Source organism: Schistocerca nitens, chromosome 1 (genome assembly GCF_023898315.1).
Source record: "Schistocerca nitens isolate TAMUIC-IGC-003100 chromosome 1, iqSchNite1.1, whole genome shotgun sequence".
Classification (NCBI taxonomy): Eukaryota; Metazoa; Arthropoda; class Insecta; order Orthoptera; family Acrididae; genus Schistocerca; species Schistocerca nitens.
The window spans coordinates 1,314,575,593-1,314,596,131 of NC_064614.1; the positions used below are offsets into that span (position 1 = coordinate 1,314,575,593).

A 20,539-nucleotide genomic window follows, 5' to 3' on the forward strand; every position below is an offset into this window, starting at 1 on the left:
TCCTCACCCAAATAGTTGAATCGCAGGTGGAGACGCAAAGTCATGACAAGAGATTCAGGAGATCAAATGGCACTATGGATAACTCCCGCACCACATAAAGTGTCCTTCCCCATATGGCCCGCACTTCTGTATGGCAGGTTAAATGATAGACTGGGACCTGAAGTCATAGGGCTGAAAAGTGTGAGACTCCTTTTAATCGCCTCTTACGACAGGCAGGAATACTTCGGAACCTATTCTATACCCCGGACTCACACGGGGAAAGGGTTGGTGAGCAAGCATCAGTAACGTGAGATTCCTAGAGAGTAAGGGATTGCAACTCTAGGAGACAACGGTAGTATATATTATGGTTCCACTGAATGATCACAGAGCAGGTACCCAAATGGGAGGCGAATGGGTTGGAACCAATCATGCTGCCGGATCACCACCTGTCACCAATGATGATAGGGTGACATCTATAAATAAGATGTGTCAGACTTGGGTTGCGATGGGAGAGATGGCACCTCCAGGGACACTGGAGGGCCTTGTACTGGGAATTATATTCTTCTTCTTCTACTACTATTTCATAGATTGAGAAGAGCAGGCACAGAGGGAGAGCAGGCTTCTGCAACACATGGAACCCAAAGAGAACAGGTGATCTTGGGGTGCAGAGACTGTCTGCCTCAAGGCCAAGCTGTGGTAGCAGGCCTCCAGGCTGAGGCATGTTGTGGGGAGGTGTGCCAGGATGGAGCCCAATCACCAGCAGATGCCTAAGAAGGGGGGCACTTCTTCGGCCGGGAAGGGGAGTGGCACTCGTAGGGGAGGGTTTGGAAACAGCAGAGAAGGAGGATAGCAAAAGGGGGATAGGACTGGAGTATGGAAGAGGGAGGAGGGGGAAAGGATATAACAGAGGCCAGTAGAAGCCATCAACATGGGGTGAAAATGGTCAAATTTCTGATGAACCTCAATGTATTTTAAATGATACATATACTTATACCCTTTGAATCTTCTTTTCTTTCTTGTAAGTCAGGCAATTTGATGAGCATGGAGGGCAATGGTCATGACAATTTACACACACTGGCCTTGGAACACACAGGCTCCCAAACTGAGTGGACACCCACACCAACCAGACAGTACATAGAGGATCCACCGTACATTGGGAAGATTTGCCCAAAACACAAGCACTGAAAGCACCTCATGGGTGGCTGGATGTACAGCTTTTCATCACATCAATCACACACAACCTTTACCTTCTCTGGGATGGTATCTCCCTCAAAAGCCAAAATAAAGGCACCCGTATCTGTGTGGTTGTCATCGTTAAAGATTGACCCGCAGTTCCTCATCAGTTAGAAGTTTGAGGTCTCTATGAAAAATGACTCCCTGCACCATATTCAAAGAGTGGTGAGGTGTCATGGACACCCGGATGTTGCCAAGGTGATCACTAGCATGAAGAGCTGCAGATTGTGTGGCAGAAAAAGTTTTGATCAACAGGGAACCCAGCCAAATCTTACTGAGAAACTCCACTTTGCCAAACTTGTCTTCAATATTTTTCACAAAAAAAAATACCAGTTTTGTGGCACCGAATGTGTCCCCGTTCATCCTAGTACAGACCAGGTAGTGCTGAAAGTGTTTCACCCCAAGCAGGTGAGCCTGGCCCTCCTCCCAGGGTGTAGTTAGGAAAGAGAAGACTGCAGGATCATACGAAGCAGCATTCAATGATCTGTTACCACTTGAAGAGACAGCTGCAGGAGAACGGCCAGATTTTTTGAGCTTGATACACTTCATGTGCAAAGCATCCACCATGATACCACCCACCTTGATCACAGGCTCTCTTCACGACCATCAGCCAGCCAAAGCAAGGGCCATCTGGTATGGGGGCCATTGTCGGGAGTTCTGATGCTCCAGAAAAACAAGCAACCACTACTAGGCATACACTGGGAGACAACAGCTGCTCATGTATCAGAAATTTGATCCCACCACACATGGACTGGCTATAGGTGCAGGTGATCTAGCAGGCAGGGCAGAGGGGGAGCTATGACAGGGAAGGAAAGGGGGAGGGGGGGGGAATCCACACTGTAGACAATAGGGAAATTCTTCCCCAAATGGTTCACACTATAAAGAGAAAATTTAGAGGTGGAGTTCAAACAACAAAGAAGGACCAAAAACGCCATATAAGATGACAGAGAAAAGGCAAGGAGAAGAAAACCACAGGAAATACAGGAAACCAGTTGGACAGCCAGGTCGACAGAAGTAAGAACACAGAGGGAAAGGGGAGGAGCGAAAATAAGGAGGGGGAGCTGTGGGCAAGGAAATGCAGCTCAGGGAGAAAGAATGGTCTGCAGTAGGTGGGGCTCCATGTGCGCCATGCACAAGCTCATGAAAGAACTGTGTGACATCTGGGGGGAGCTATATGGATAGTGGGGACTCAATGAAGGTAACTGGTTGTTTTTTTTTAGGTTGAAGAGTCTCGAAAAATCACAGGAAGAGTGCCTGTCTAGAACGGTGCACGGAAAACACACGAAGACCGACCTAGAAACAGTCTGTATTGTAGCTGTAAACTGCTGTATCCATGTCAGAAAAGAACCAGGGCTCCAAGCGCTAACAGAAAGCCCTGAAACCCAAATCATTATTGTTATGAAAAGCTGTCTAAAACTGGATATAAGTTCAGTCCAAAGTTTTACAAAGGTTTTATAAAAATTCAGTCCGTGGTGGAGTGTTTACTGCTGTCAGAAGTAATTTACCCCGTAGTCAAGTAGAAATAGATAGTTCCTGTGTGTTAGTATGGGTAGAGGTTATACTTGACAAAATTAATATGAGTAATTGGTTTCTTTTACTGACCCCCTGACTCACATGACACAGTTGCTGAACAGTTAAAAAAAAGTGAGTCTCACTTCAAATAGATACCTCATTCATACAATAATAGGTGGTGGTGACTTCAATCTAGTCTCGATATGTTGGCAAAAATAATCGTTTAAAGTCAGTAATGGGCATAAAGCGCTGTGTGAAATCTTGCTGAAAGCATCCTCAGAAAATTGTATTTAACAATTAGTTCAGAAGGGCACACAGAGTGTAAATGGTTGTAAAAACAGACTTGATCTCTTAGCAACAAATAATCCTGAGCAAAAATAGCAAACATCCTGATGGATACAAAGATTTATGAGCACAACGTTGTTGTAGCAAGATTGTTGTATACTGTAACATTGAAACCCACTAAAATACATCAAAAAGCAGATACAAATTCGCATGACATATTGCTTAGAGACAGTCTCCACTCTTTCCAATCTGACTATGTAAGCATACAACAGATGTAGTTTAAATTCAAGGAAGTAGTATCAGTGGCAGTTGTGATATTTATACTAAATACATTAATAAGAGATGGTACTAATCCCTAAGGGTGCACAAAACAGATCAGAATACTTGTTGCAGAAGCAATTAAAAAAGCATGACATTCAAAAGAACACAAAAGATTTAAGATTGCAGAAGTTTTGCAGAAGCTTGAAATTTAGGGCAAACTAAAACTACATTTACTAAACATGGATTTCCAAAATTCCTTGATTGAAGATGAACAAGTAAATATTCCAGAATTCTAATGTAGAACAACTGACAACGTGACTAACTTAAAAGTATATTACAAGTATAGTCACTTAAAAATATATCCTTGGTGTAGCGAAGTAGCTTAAGTCACTTAATAAAATTGAGGTCTATGGTCCAAACAAGGACACAGCCGAAGGGGTTACAGAGGGTGCGGATCCCCATATCACCTAAAAGAAATTGCACATGACCTAGTTGCTGTTGTTGTTGTTGTGGTCTTCAGTCCTGAGACTGGTTTGATGCAGCTCTCCATGCTACTCTATCCTGTGCAAGCTTCTTCATCTCCCAGTACCTACTGCAACCTACATCCTTCTGAATCTGCTTAGTGTATTCATCTCTTGGTCTCCCTCTACGATTTTTACCCTCCACGCTGCCCTCCAATGCTAAATTTGTGATCCCTTGATGCCTCAAAACATGTCCTACCAACCGATCCCTTCTTCTAGTCAAGTTGTGCCACAAACTTCTCTTCTCCCCAATCCTATTCAATACCTCCTCATTAGTTACGTGATCTACCCACCTTATCTTCAGCATTCTTCTGTAGCACCACATTTCGAAAGCTTCTATTCTCTTCTTGTCCAAACTATTTATCGTCCATGTTTCACTTCCATACATGGCTACACTCCATACAAATACTTTCAGAAACGACTTCCTGACACTTAAATCTATACTCGATGTTAACAAATTTCTCTTCTTCAGAAACGATTTCCTTGCCATTGCCAGTCTACATTTTATATCCTCTCTACTTCGACCATCATCAGTTATTTTACTCCCTAAATAGCAAAACTCCTTTACTACTTTAAGTGTCTCATTTCCTAATCTAATCCCCTCAGCATCACCCGATTTAATTTGACTACATTCCATTATCATCGTTTTGCTTTTGTTGATGTTCATCTTATATCCTCCTTTCAAGACACTGTCCATTCCATTCAACTGCTCTTCCACCAAGTCCTTTGCTGTCTCTGACAGAATTACAATGTCATCGGCGAACCTCAAAGTTTTTACTTCTTCTCCATGAATTTTAATACCTACTCTGAATTTTTCTTTTGTTTCCTTTATTGCTTGCTCAGTATACAGATTGAATAACATCGGGGAGAGGCTACAACCCTGTCTCACTCCTTTCCCAACCACTGCTTCCCTTTCATGCCCCTCGACTCTTATAACTGCCATTTGGTTTCTGTACAAATTGTAAATAGCCTATCGCTCCCTGTATTTTACCCCTGCCACCTTCAGAATTTGAAAGAGAGTATTCCAGTTAATGTTGTCAAAAGCTTTCTCTAAGTCTACAAATGCTAGAAACGTAGGTTTGCCTTTTCTTAATCTTTCTTCTAAGATAAGTCGTAAGGTTAGTATTGCCTCACGTGTTCCAACATTTCTACGGAATCCAAACTGATCTTCCCCGAGGTCCGCTTCTACCAGTTTTTCCATTCGTCTGTAAAGAATTCGCGTTAGTATTTTGCAGCTGTGACTTATTAAAACTGATAGTTCGGTAATTTTCACATCTGTCAACACCTGCTTTCTTTGGGATTGGAATTATTATATTCTTCTTGAAGTCTGAGGGTATTTCGCCTGTCTCATACATCTTGCTCACCAGATGGTAGAGTTTTGTCAGGACTGGCTCTCCCAAGGCCATCAGTAGTTCTAATGGAATGTTGTCTACTCCCGGGACCTTGTTTCGACTCAGGTCTTTCAGTGCTCTGTCAAACTCTTCATGCAGTATCGTATCTCCCATTTCATCTTCATCTACATCCTCTTCCATTTCCATAATATTGTCCTCAAGTACATCGCCCTTGTATAAACCCTCTATATACTCCTTCCACCTTTCTGCTTTCCCTTCTTTGGTTAGAACTGGGTTTCCATCTGAGCTCTTGATATTCATACGAGTGGTTCTCTTTCCTCCAAAGGTCTCTTTAATTTTCCTGTAGGCAGTATCTATCTTACCCCTAGTGAGACAAGCCTCTACATCCTTACATTTGTCCTCTAGCCATCCCTGCTTAGCCATTTTGCACTCCCTGTCAATCTCATTTTTGAGACGTTTGTATTCCTTTTTGCCTGCTTGATTTACTGCATTTTTATATTTTCTCCTTTCATCAATTAAATTCAATATTTCTTCTGTTACCCAAAGATTTCTATTAGCCCTCGTCTTTTTACCTACTTGATCCTCTGCTGCTTTCACTACTTCATCCCTCAGAGCTACCCAGTCTTCTTCTACTGTATTTCTTTCCCCCATTCCTGTCAATTGTTCCCTTATGCTCTCCCTGAAACTCTCTACAACCTCTGGTTCTTTCAGTTTATCCAGGTCCCATCTCCTTAAATTCCCACCTTTTTGCAGTTTCTTCAGTTTCAATCTGCAGTTCATAACCAATAGATTGTGGTCAGAATCCACATCTGCCCCTGGAAATGTCTTACAATTTAAAACCTGGTTCCTAAATCTCTGTCTTACCATTATGTAATCTGTCTGAAACCTGTATCTCCAGGCTTCCTCCATGTATACAACCTTCTTTTATGATTCTTGAACCACGTGTTAGCTATGATTAAGTTGTGCTCTGTGCAAAATTCTATCAGGCGGCTTCCTCTTTCATTTCTAGCCCCAATCCATATTCACCTACTACGTTTCCTTCTCTCCCTTTTCCTACTACCAAATTCCAGTCACCCATGACTATTAAATTTTTGTCTCCCTTCACTATCTGAATAATTTCTTTCATTTCATCATACATTTCTTCAATTTCATCGTCATCTGCAGTGCTAGTTGGCATATAAACTTGTACTACTGTAGTAGGCTTGGGCTTCGTGTCTATCTTGGCCACAATAATGCGTTCACTATGCTGTTTGTAGTATCTTACCCGCACTCCTATTTTTTTATTCATTATTAAACCGACTCCTGCATAACCCCTATTTGATTTTGTATTTATGATCCTGTATTCACCTGACCAGAAGTCTTGTTCCTCCTGCCACTGAACTTCACTAATTCCCACTATAGCTAACTTTAATCTATCCATTTCCCTTTTTAAATTTTCTAACCTACCTGCCCGATTAAGGGATCTGACATTCCACGCTCCGATCTGTGGAACGCCAGTTTTCTTTCTCCTGATAACAACGTCCTCTTGAGTAGTCCCCGCCCAGAGATCCGAATGGGGGACTATTTTACCTCCGGAATATTTTACCCAAGAGGACGCCATCATCATTTAATCATACAGTAAAGCTGAATGCCCTCGGGAGAAATTATGGCCGTAGTTTCCCCTTGCTTTCAGCCGTTCGCAGTACCAGCACAGCAAGGCCATTTTGGTTAGTGTTATAAGGCCAGATCAGTCAAGTCATCCAGACTGTTGCCCCTGCAACTACTGAAAAGGCTGCTGCCCCTCTTCAGGAACCACACGTTTGTCTGGCCTCTCAACAGATACCACTCCATTGTGGTTGCACCTACGGTACAGCCATCTGTGTCGCTGAGGCACGCAAGCCTCCCTACAAACGGCAAGATACATGGTTCTTGGGGGGATATCCATATAGCGCAACTATAATGCGGGTAAACAAGCAACAACATGCGGACAAGGGGTCAGTTTGGCATATATGTCTTTCCAAACTGAGTGAGGTAAATGCAGAAATGTTGACTATGACGTAGTTATTACCAAGCACATCCAAACACAAACAATGTGCTGCTGTTCCTTTCTTGGCTGCTGAAGGACAGATACTGGTAGATATCCATCAGAGGATGAAAAATATGTCTGGGGCAGCATGTTTGTTGAAAAGCACTGTTGTGGAATGGTGTGGCAAAGGGTGCCGCTGCTTCATTATAATGCAGGTCTCCATATCACAAACATCGCAATGAAGAAGTTACAACTCACGTGGAAGACACTGGAGCACTCATCCTATACTCTTGATCTCGCCTCATACAATTATCACGCCTTCGGTCCCCTAAAACAGGCCCTAAAGGCTCAAAGACTCCTGTTGGACAAGCAAGCAGTTCCAGACTTCTTCATGCAGCACGACACGTTGATTTACTACACAGGTACCTCCCACTTGATGCTTTGGTGGGAGATGATTGCCTCAATGCCCGCACTGACTTTGTCTGAATGATATACTGATTTCAGACTGTACGGAAACCAAATGGAAACATTTTGACTGCCCCTTACATTTTGGTTTTCAATCATATGACATAATACATGGCCAAAGTCACTCACGCATGCTTGTGCATTGGTGCTCAAGCTGGGGGTAAGCTGGTTTAAATTCTGGTGGTGGAAAAAAATTTCACTGCCAGTATTTGGCCAGCAATGAGAGGAAATGTGGTGGCTTAAAGCTCCTAATCACCAGACCTAGCGCAAGTCTTTCTGGTTTAAATACTGAATCACTCTACAGTGTCTTATGAAGTGAGGGCACATGACAATATTGATGGTGATCCGTCTGATGGAGGCCCTGATGGTGCTACTCGTGCAGAGTAGACTATGGGCCGGAACTGTATTCACCCTCTTCCTTCTATCTTCATCATCATCATCATCATCATCATCATCATCATCATCACACTACACAACACAGTGTGTGCATGTCCCCCTTTGTTTTCAGAGTATGCTGACAAAATAGCTCCACAATAATCATATACAACCTCTAACTCTTCGGAAGATTCATATCTAAAGGTTTGAATGTTGCACAAGTCGCACCAACAGCCAAGAAAAGAAATAGGAGTAATCTGCTGAATTACAGACCTGTATAGCTAACATCAATTTGGAGTAGGATTTTTGGAACATATACTGTGTTTGTATATAACGAAATACCTCAAAGAAAATGATCTATTGATAAATAGCCAACACAAATTAAGAAAATCGCATGCTTCTGAAATGCAACTAGCTCTTTGTTCTCAAGACGTAATGAGTGCTTTCATCAGGGGTCTCCAGAAGTCTTTTGACAACGTTCCTGACAAGCAACTTCTACTATGGAGTATCATCTCACTCGTGTGATTGGATTCACAATTTCCTATCACAAAAGTCATCAAGTAAAACCGGAGTAACATCTAGCATTTCCCAAGGAAGTGTTACAGAGCCTCTGTTGTTCCTGATCAACATAAACTATTTAGAGGACAATCTGAGCAGCCCTCTTAGATTGTTTGCAGATGATGCTGTCATTTACCAAAATGTAAAGTCATCAGATGATCAAAATGAATTGCAAAATAATTACGACAACTGCGATCAAGACAGCCTACCGACTGACCTGAAGCACCTGGAGATAGCATTATGAAGAAATGGATGCAGCAGCAAGCAGGTAAGGTTTGTGTTTAGGTAGGCTGTATCTAGATAATAGTAGCAACAAACAGAGGAGCACAAATCACTAGCGTACATCCTGTCTGTCAACAATATCACTGAAGAAATTGGCAGAGCATGGAGTGACACAATGTTAAATGTCTGCTTTGCCCCCCTACCCCCTGCTCCTCCCCCTTAAACCTTGAAACTACAACGCTCAATGAAGGATGATTTAGATCTTCGCAAACCGGCAGTCTGCCAAATCACTTACCAGTGCAGCAAAGCATACATTGGGGAAACTGTATGTACACTAGAACAGACACGCCATGAAAATAGACACCCACTGAATTACATCGGACAACCAAGTCATCAGGAATGACCACAGCATGAAAACTGGCCTTACAACAACACCGTAATACCATAATACTTACACAACATTCCCAATTATGGGATTGCTTGATTAAAGAGGCCATTGAAATTGGAGTACAAGAGAATCTGATTAACAACAACAGTGGCCTACAACTGAGTCAGTACAGAGACTACAAAAACAAATGGGTTCCTTTACAGTAAAGACCACACCCAATAGTGATAGTCTGGATGCTCGAGATCAGAGTCCAGCTGGGCACTGCTAGCCCCACCATTGCTACCATTCACCATCGCAACAGTGCAGACAGGGATAGAAGCGGGGTGACGTAGGGAGAGGGGCATACAACAGCAGAGCAGCAGTCACCAGATACCATCAGAAGATGGCAACGAACCTGCTTCTGGAAGTATCGTGGAGAAACGACAAACAGGAGGACACAACCACTACTTTCTTTCCTATTCCACTCACAAACTGCTCACAAACTGAGCAAGGGAAAAAATGACTGCCCATATGCCTCCATACAACCCCAAATTTCTCCTTCCTTATCTTTGTGGTTCTTATGTGAAATGTACATTAGCAGCAGTACCCTCTTTCTATAATACAAATGCACACATGCATTAACAGGCTTCTTTATTAATATAGAAAGGAAACTACCTAAGATAGTCCACGTGTTGCGGTACAAGCTCTCGGTAATAGTCCAAGTTAGCCTCACGGCTTGAGAAGTACAGGTCCCACCTATGTACACTACTTTGGTTGCTAGGTACTGACTGACTCTGAGCCAGAGGCTGAGCTAACTGTGACTGCGACTCCCAATGGGCTGCGACTGATGACTCGACTCACTGGATGAGTGCCTGGGTCCTCTAGTCCACGGTGGGGATCTCAATACTGGCAGCAGAGAGGGCATTGGCATCACGTTTCGTGCGAGTCTTTTCTGATAGGCTCGCTTGCTCTTTGCTCTGTGCTCTGGTGCTTACTATTAATCTTCTCACAGCTTCTTTGCGCCAGCTTATGCCGGAACATCTCCCCCCCCCCCCCCCCTCGGAAATGCCACACCATTGTCATGTAGTGAGATTGTGAATGAGGGAGGCAGGACACTGGACGTAGATATGAGCCAAGAGCCATTACTGTGGAGGATGGTATACTCCCAACTGTACCCCACCATCTGCCTTGCGAGGCAACAGGAACATCCCCCAGAAACTCCTGCTAGGGCACTCGTCCAGGCCTGAGGGCATGTGTTGGGGTGATGACGGTGACGGTGATGGCAAATCCAAGTCCACGGGGTCAGTAAGCGGGGATGGCAGGGGTGTGGGCGCATTGTCCATCTGCTCCTCAGCGGGTGACTGCAAAAGCCACGCGGTCCTGTGAGGTCGTGTATCTTGGGGTGAGAAAAGCAGCAGAATCATGGAGTAAATGACATGTGCGAATTTGGTTCTGGTGACAGTGTTGCAAAGCACTGGGAACTGAAAACAAACACATATAAGAGTATATGTGCTCCTGCTCTTTCCCAGCACCCACAGTTGCCATAAAGCCAGAAAACAACAAGTTCGTGCAGCACAAAGTGATACTTGCACACCCTTGGTGGCACCGGGTGCTGCAGTGGGTGTAGCAAGTCAAGCAGCAGCCAATTGTGTCGGTCATGCAGAAGTTCTGTCGGTGATGGTCTGTCACATGGGTGGGAGTGATAAGAGGCGAAAGAGAGTCACACCATCTGTTCCCATGTGTGGGTAGTGCGAAGCTTGGCCATCTGTTCCTTAAAAGTGCTTATGAAGTGTTTTGTATCTCCGTTGGACTGCAGGTGAAATGGTTCTCTTGTTAGATGATGAATGCCATTTCACCCACAAAACTGTTCGAAATCATGTGAAGTGAACTGTTGTCCATTTTCTGATAAGTACTTCTGGTCAACCTTCTATGCAAAATATGGAGGACAACACTTGAATGGTGCTACATGATGTGGTAGAAGCTATAGGCACCGCAAATGGAAATTTGCTAAAAGACTCTACCACTATGAGCCAATGAGTGTTCCAGAATGGTCCTGCAAAGTCTATGTGCACTCGATGCCATGGAAACTGAGCCTTAGGCCAAACTGCGAATGTCTGTGGTGGAGCAGATTGGTTTTTCATACACGCGCGACACAGTTATATCATCTGCTCAATGTGGGCATCCATGCACTGCCAAGTACAGTGCCGTCGCACGAGCTGTTTGGTGCAAACAATTCCCCAGTGTCCTTGGTGGACCAATCGCAACACATCCTTTTCCAATACTTTGGGAATAACCACATGTGACTGTTCACTGTCATTCTGAACTAGAATCACACCTTGTTGTACCAAAATGTTATGCCAATGATCAAAGTATCGATGCACAACTGAGATCTGGATACTGTTCAATGAACGAGGCCAAGAAGTGCAAATGTAAGGCAACAAAATCTTGAGGTGTGGGTCTGCTTCCGTCACCTGTGTAATTTTTCTGTAGTGCAACGGGAAAGCTTCCAGCAATTCAGAACCCTGCACATTTATTTGGCAGCAAGATGCATCTGCTGCCTCAAAATCAGAGTCTGGGCCAATTGGAAGGCAGATAGGGCGTCTGCTTTGCAGTAGGTCTGTACACATTTTCATACTGATACTGCAAAAGCAAAAAAGCCCAGCTTTGTAATTTTTGAGCAGTGCATGTAAGAACCAGCTTTGATGGATGAAACAAGAACTGCAAAGGCTTGTGATCTGGCACTAAGCAGATTTTGCTGTGATGGAATTTTGTCACACCATACACAGTAGCGAGAGCCTCTTTTCCAATTTGACAATAATTCCACTGAGTTTGAATTAACAACGTTGAGGCAAGAGAAATAGGTCTGTCTTGTGCACTGATTCTGTGCGAACATACAGCGCCGATTCTGTAGGAAGAAGCATTGAATTGCAAAACTACTGGTTTGGCAGGGTGAATATGTACTAAACATCTGTCACTAAACAAAACATTTTTGAGTTTCTGAATTGCATCCTGACAGTCTTTAGCCCACACAAATTGCGAGGCAGGAAATGCAATGAAGGTTTGAGTGTCATTCTGTATGAACTGAATGTAGTACGTCATCTTGCCTAGTACCACCTGCACTTCAGACAAATTGCGAGGAACAGGCACGTCATGGATTGCAAGCAAATGGGATTGAAAGGGGTGCACACCCTGACTATTTATCACACGTACTGTAGTTCAGTTTGAAGAAAAACCCACTTTTTGAGATGACACTTGAGTTCTGCTTCTGAGAACACTCAAAAAAGAGCACACAAATTGGCAATGTGTTCCTCAGGTGTACAACGTGAGATGACAATATTGTCAAGGTAGTTTGAACAAAATGGCACTTCTGTAGTCAGCTGTTCCAAGTAACATTGAAATCTGGTGGATGCGGAAGCACTGCCGAAGGGCAAACACAAATATTTTAACAGTCCTAAGTGTGTATTTACAACAAACACTTCCTGTGATTCTTCATCCAATGGAATTTGCAAATGGGCATCATGCAAATCTATCTCAGAAAAGTAACATCCTGCACCAAACCTGTCCATGAGTTCCTCAGGGTGAAGCAATGAATAAGTGTCAACTACTGTGTGTGGGTTGACTGTAGACTTGAAGTCAACACAAATGCAAATGCGACCAGAAGGCTTAGGCAGCAAAACGAGGGGACTTGCCCATTGACTAGCTTGAATGGGAATCTTGCAATTCTTTCCATTTACTGGCTACTTTGTCTCTTAAAGCAATTGGAACAGGACGGGTGCGGAAAAACTTAGGCCGTGCACTGTCTTACAACGTAACATGTGCTACAAAAGTTATTAGCTTTTTCCATTCCCTATGAAAATAGATCAGGAAATTCTTTAATAAAGCGAGAAACACTGTCTTTTGGATCACAAGCCAATATGGAAAGTACATTGTCTTGGATGCTAGAGCCAAACAAATCAAAGGCATATAAACCGAATATGTTCTCAGTGTCTCTTCATTTCAACACAGTAAAATTCACCATCCTAGTGTGAGATTTGTAAGTGGCAGGCAAACTACACTGTCCAAGCACTGGAATTTCCAGTCCATTGTAAGCAGTGAGCTGCTTGCTAGATGTAGAAATGCGTGGTGAGCATAACTGTTTGTACGTGGCGCAATTAAGCAAAGTTTCTGAGGTGCCTGTGTCTTAACTGAAAGTTCACACGATGGCCAGCAATTCGCAATGAGTCCGATAGTTTGTTAGGACGTTGTTGCACAGCCTTAGGGTGAGAAGGAGGCACAACCTTAATTTTACTTGTGTAAAAACCTGTTGTAGGTTTGGAAAACACAATGTTCACTGCATGTGCACGAGCCTGTTTTCTCTGGAAGAGAGAAAAATTGGCATTTTTGTGCCACTGCAAACAAACTGCTTGGATATGGCCTTTTTTTCCAGAAGTATAACATGATTCATTATGTGATGGGAAATGCTGTCTTTTATGGCAAGCAAAACATCTAGGGAAAGACCATTAAGTTCACAGGCCTGTTTACCTGTCTACATTCCTGCCCACGCATCTGTGTATGATGCGGTCACGACAAAGTGGTGACTCAACCCAACAAATTGGGGCCTGGTCAAACTTATCAGCTGCTATAGCACCCGAATCATGTTGTTGTTGTTGTTGTTGTTGTTATTGTTGTGGTCTTCAGTCCTAAGACTGGTTTGATGGAGCTCTCCATGCTACTCTATCCTGTGCAAGCTTCGTCATCTCCCAGTACTTACTGCAACCAACATCTTTCTGAATCTGCTTAGTGTAATCATCTCTTGGTTTCCCTCTATGATTTTTACCTTCCACACTGCCCTCCAATGCTAAATTTGTCATCCCTTGATGCCTCAGAACATGTTCTAGCAACCGGTCCCTTCTTCTTGTCAAGTTGTGCCACAAACTCCTCTTCTCCCCAGTTGCATTCAATACCTCCTCATTAGTTATGTGATCTACCCATCTAATCTTCAGCATTCTTCTGTAGCACCACATTTCGAAAGCTTCTATTCCCTTCTTGTCCAAACTATTTATCATCCATGTTTCACTTCCATACATGGCTACACTCCATACAAATACTTTCAGAAACGACTTCCTGACACTTAAATCTATACTAGATGTTAACAAATTTCTCTTCTTCAGAAACGACTTCCTTGCCATTGCCAGTCTACATTTTATGTCCTCTCTACTTAGACCATCATGAGTTATTTTGCTCCCCAAATAGCAAAACTCCTTTACTACTTTAAGTGTCTCATTTCATAATCTAATTCCCTCAGCATCACCCGACAATTCGACTACATTCCATTATCCTCGTTTCACTTTTGTTGATGTTCAGCTTATATCCTCCTTTCAAGACACTGTCCATTCGTTCAACTGCTCTTCCAAGTCCTTTGCTGTCTCTGACAGAATTACAATGTCATCAGCGAACCTCAAAGTTTTTATTTCTTCTCCATGGATTTCAATACCTAGTCTGCATTTTTCTTCTGTTTCCTTCACTGCTTGCTCAATATACAGATCGAATAACATCAGGGACAGGCTACAAACCTGCCTCACTCCGTTCCCAACCACTGTTTCCCTTTCATGTCCCTCGACTCTTATAACTGCCATCTGGTTTCTGTACAAATTGCAAATAGCCTTTCGCTCCCTGTATTTTATCCCTGCCACCTTTAGAATTTGAGAGAGAGTATTCCAGTCAACATTGTCAAAAGCTTTCTCTAAGTCTACAAATGCTAGAAACGTAGGTTTGCCTTTCCTTAATCTTTCTTCTAAGATAAGTCGTAAGGTCAGTATTGCCTCACGTGTTTCAATATTTCTACGGAATCCAAACTGATCTTCCCCAAGGTTGGCTTCTACCAGGTTATTCACCTGATCAAAACTCTTGTTCCTCCTGCCATGGAACTTCACTAATTCCCACTATATCTAACTTTAACCAACTCATTTCCCTTTTTAAATTATCTAACCTACCTGCCCGATTAAGGGATCTGACATTCCACACTTCAATCCGTAGAACACCAGTTTTCTTTCTTCTGATAACGACGTCCAATTGAGTAGTCCCCACCCGGAGATCCGAATGGGGGACTATTTTACCTCTGGAATATTTTACCCAAGAGGACGCCATTTAACCATACAGTAAAGCTGCACGCCCTCGGGAAAAATTACGGCTGTAGTTTCCCCTTGCTTTCAGTTGTTCGCAGTACCAGCGCAGCAAGGTCGTTTTGGTTAGTGATACAAGGCCAGATCAGTCAATCATCCAGACTGTTGCCCCTGCAACTACTGAAAAGGCTCCTGCCCTTCTTCAGGAACCACACATTTGTCTGGCCTGTCAACAGATACCCCTCCGTTGTGGTTGCACCTACAGTACAGCCATCTGTATCGCTGAGGCACACAAGCCTCTCCACCAACGGTGAGGTCCATGGTTCATTGGGGGGGGACCCAAACCATATCGCTACAATATCTGCAATACTTGAGGAAGCAATGGATCAGAGTACTTTAAGATGTCCAATAATCTACAATCTGGGGCATTCAATGTTACTGCATCTCTAATAATTAAATCACTGTAAAAGTTGCCACAACTACAGTTCCTAGTCATGCTCGTTAATTCTGTGTACCACAGACTGTTCTGGCTTTTTCCACAAGTGACAGAACTGATATCTGGTTGCAGCTACTTGGACTTGCTGGTCATAATACTGAGTTAAGGCAGCGATTATTTGTCACAGCTGAGTCCATTGGGAGATGCGATAGGGAATAGTTTTTGTTTTAACGTGAACACTGGGGATCCCGCATCGAAAGAGTGTTGCAGCTGCACAGTACCCTGAACTCAATGAACTTCACAATGTGTTTGGAACTGTGTCAGGTATTCGAGTCATTCCTCTTTCATGTCGTTAAATTGCCAAAACATTGGTATGCTGGTCAGTGGCACTTGTTGCGCTTGGAAGATTGTCTGATGGGTGGCTGACACAGCTTGTACAGCCAGTAGTGGTTGAACCGTTGTTATTAGGGTAGCAATTTGTTGGTTCTGAAACTGAAAAGCTTGTGTTAGATCCATCACATTGGCCATATGTGGCCAAGGGCCAGGGGCAGGGGGTGGGGTAGCCAAGGTTTACATTAATATGTTATACAAGAAAACAAGCAAAGGCTCTGAAAAGAGAAATTTGATTAGTTCTGTGGCTCCCCTCCTAGAATACATGCAAGAACACAACTACAAATTAGCAATGAGAAAAGAGTACACCTGCAAGCTAAAACACAAGATAAGCAAGCAAAATCTGTACTGAATTATACTCATTGCTAGTTTTTGTGTCATCTCCTTGTCACTGTAGGCTTGTACCATGGGAAGCAAGGAGAGGACGTTGTTTGATGGCCAGTATCCACTTTCTGTAACACAACCGTACGCATGTATTAACAGGATTCTTTATTAATATGAACAGGAAGCTACTTAAGATAGTCCAGGTGTTGTAGTGCAAGTTCTCCGAAATAGTCCATGTTAGCCTCACTGCTGGTGAAGTACAAGCCCCTTTATGTACCCTAACTACTCCAGTCACTAGGTACTGACTGACTCTGAGGTAAAGGCTGAGCTAATTGCGACTGTGACTCTCACTGGGCTGTGACTGATGACTTGACTCGTCGACTCACCGGATGACTGATTGGGCCCTCTGATCTGCGGCGGTGATCTAAATACTGGCGGTCTAGAGGGCATTGACGCTTTTCTTGGGAGTCTGTCACTGGCCTCTCTCCCGATAGGCTCGCCCGCTCCGGTGCCTACTATCGATCTTCTCACAGCCTCTTTGCCGATCGGAGTGCTGGCGTCAGCTTATGCCAGCACAGAATCATTCTCCAATCACCTTTAAATTCTGGTTCTCTAAATTTTCACAAAGTATTTCTTCCCTCTGGGGATTCACATTTGATTTCACGAAGCATCTCCATTACACTACCAGTAACAAACCTCGCAGCACACCTCCGAATTGGTTCGATGTCTTCCTTCAGTTCGACCTGGTGGGGAACCCAAACACTCGAGCAGTACTCAATACAATGGGTCACACTGGATTTTTAAATGCAGTTCCTTTCCCAGTGAACCACACTTTCCTAAAATCCTCCCAACAAACCAAAGTTGAGCTTTCGCCTCCCCCACTATCATCCTTCTTTCACTTCATACCACTTTTTAACATAATGTCTAGATATTTAATCGGCATGACTGTGTCAAGCAGCACACTAATAATGTTGTATTAGAATATTGAGGTTTTCTTTTTTGTACTGAACTGCATGGACTTACATTTTTCTATATTTACAGGAAGCTGCCATTCATCACACTACCTAGAAATTAGGTCGAAGTCATTTTATATTCTCCTGGAGTCACTCAATGATGACCCTCCTCAAACATCACAGAGTCATCAGCAAACACCGACAAATTCCTACTCACCCTGTCCATCAGATCGTTTATGTATATAGAGAATGAGTGCAGTCTTATCATACATTCCAGGGGCACTGCTGATGATATCCTTGTCTCTGATAAACACATCCCGTTAAGGAGAATGTACTGGGTTCTGTTACTTAAGAAGTCTTCGAGCCACTCACAGTCTGGTTTGATATGCCTGTACTTCCATTACCACTCGGCAGTGGGGCACTGTGTCAAAGGCTTTCTGGAAATCTGCCAGCTGCTCTTCATCCACGTTTCAAAAAGCCCGTGTGAGAAAAGGACACGCTGTGCTTCACAAGATCGATGCTCCCTAAATTTGTGCTTATTTGTGGAGAGAAGTTACCCTGTCTTAAGGAAATATATTAAAAATCACAATACATTCAAGAATACTTCAGCAAACTGATGTTACAGATATTAGTCTCTTTTTTTGTGGGCCATTCCTTTATCCTTCTTACATACAGGAGTCACCTGTGCTTTTTTCCAGTCACTTGGAACTTTGTGCCAGGCAAGAGATTCACAATAAATGTTTGTTTAACTGCAAGAAACCTAATGATGTTCTAAAGAATGAAGTCAGTCTCGTGGCAATAAATGTTTAATAATACAGCCGAGATGGTTTTCGTTAATATCTGCTGTGGTGTTCAATATGATTGAGCCTATCTCCTCCTTTATTTAGCACTTGTTTCATAAATTTTAGTTGTGAGACTACTTATAGGTAGGAAGCCAAAGAAAAACAGAGCAGAATTATACAAGATGTATACCACTTTTTGTGGTGTAGTTTACATCATGCTATACGGGGTGAACATTAATAGAACTTAGAAACTGTTGGGATGGATTCCTGACTGGAAATGGAGGAAAAAAGGTCCTATGAACACGTGTCTAGCAATGCATCGTTGCCATGGCAGATGGTGCTGATGAATGAAAGTTCCTCTGATCGCCTGCCGTGTGTTACTTACGTGTTGCAGGCTGCACAATTGATGTAGCGTATTGTAATCAGCAGAACGGTTCAGTATTCATGTTGGGAACAGGCTACAATGGTGTTTGCATATGGCGAAGCTGATGGAAACCATTTAGAAGCACGGTGGCTATAACAAAACAAATTCCATCGCAGATACCAACCACATCATTCAACAGTTCAAGTCCCTTTTTTTTTGGAGTTTGTGTAATCATGAGTCCTTTCAGACAGACACCCAACCAATATGGTCATGAACCCATGAGAAGTGATGTTTTGCTGTTAGCAAAGGCACTTGCATCAGTCATTTGCTGCCATAGCCCATTCAAAACAAATTTCACCGCATTGTCCTAATGGATATGTTAGTTGATTGATGTCCCACATTGATTTAAGTGGTTCTTACATGCACTGTTGCTCGTCTCTTAGCACTGACAACTCTAAGCACACGCAGGTGCTCTCAGCCATTAAGTGAAGGCCTTCTGCCACTGTGTTGTCTGTGGTGAGAGGTACTGCCTCAAATCTGGTGTTCTGAACACATTCTTGACACTGTGGATCTCAGAATACTGAATTCCCTAATGATTTCTGAAACGGAATGCCCCACGAGTCTAGCTCTACCGACCATTCTGTGTTCAAGGTCTGTTAATCCCCGTCGTGCAGTCATGATCACATCAGAAACCTTTTCACGTGAGTCACCTGAGTACAAATGACAGCTCTGCCAATGCACTGCCCTTTTTATACCTTCATATGTGATACTACCGCTATCTGAATACAGTACAAGCATATTTTTATCCTATGACTTTTGTCAACTCAGTATACACAAATCAATAAGCGACAGGATAAATCATAAGTATCTCACTTTTCTTATAAACTATGCATGAGGAATAGAATACATATAAAAGACGTAAACAATGATAATAGTGTAGAAAATAGCAAGACATACTTATGAAAGATATATTTACTTTAGCATTAACTGCTCCAGTAGGCCAAGGGCCTCAGCATAAAGGCCTGCTGCTTCATCAAAATTCTTCTCCTTGTATAACTGATTTCCTCTCTCACGTAACTTCGGAACAGCAGAAAGTTTCTCATCTGCATTCATTTGCCAAGATTCTTTCTTGTACTCTTCTGGACCTTCAACTTTAATTAGCTCTGAAATAAAAACAGCCCTTTTCTTAGCCAACTATATTATAATGCCAAAAATTGATTATTTTTGTTGTTGCACATTTTCTCTGTCTGACAAATATCGTCCACAATAGCAAATAGTGAATTTGAATGAATGATTTGAAAATGGGATAATTCCATCTGTTATAATCTCCCTTCCTTCCCAAAGCTTAAAGTTTTTTTCTTTTTTCTTTTTTTTTATCAGTTCTGTTGTTGGTAATATCAAGTCTAGTACATTTGGTTAACAGAAGCTGCACAACTAAGTAAGTAATCAAGTACCAACTCTTGACTATTGTAGATTAAAGCTTAATTTATAAATAAAAATTATGTAGCATCCAAATTACTGGCAATTAGCAGTTTTTATGAAAGAGAGAGAGAGAGAAAACCTGCGGCACCACTATCAGAAATAGCTCAACAATTATTCACCCATTCTCAGTGTAATTATACCTATAATGAACTCCAGGTCACAGGGCTCCTTGATGAGCTGGTTCAGGTCTTCATAGCCTGTCCCCTCATTTTGCAGTGTAACAGCACAGCAGTGGTGGGACCTCTCCTTATGTGGTTTCAGAGACTCCCGCAGAGTTTTAGACACAAATGGATAGGCAGGAAGCAGCTGTAAAACAAAATGTCAAGCATTTCATTACTTTTAAATACTCGCACAGTTCTATACTGTACTACTGTTTCTCTCACAACAGATGTGTGTATGTATCACAAATAAATAAATAGATAAAAATGTAATTACGAGGTGTGTTTTTTAAGTAAGATCCATTTTGTTGTTGACACTAGTAGTTCGCATGCATACCACAACGAGCATGTGCGTCGTGTAACAGCATGCCTCGGGAACAACTGTGCTCAGTTTCAGCTCTGTAGCTAACCTGT

General features: G+C 42.7%; 1 protein-coding gene across 2 annotated transcripts in view; it reads right to left on the reverse strand.

Annotated features, from left to right (window-relative positions):
• LOC126202962 (AH receptor-interacting protein) overlaps positions 1 to 20,539 on the reverse strand; it is a 203,179-nt gene that overhangs the window by 39,612 nt on the left and 143,028 nt on the right. For both annotated transcript variants that reach the window (XM_049937105.1, XM_049937095.1), the window contains 2 exons: positions 20,108 to 20,273; positions 19,462 to 19,648 (listed from right to left, as the gene is read on the reverse strand). In XM_049937105.1, coding sequence (XP_049793062.1) covers positions 19,462 to 19,648; positions 20,108 to 20,273 — 353 coding nt within the window. The remainder of the gene's footprint in view (positions 1 to 19,461; positions 19,649 to 20,107; positions 20,274 to 20,539) is intronic.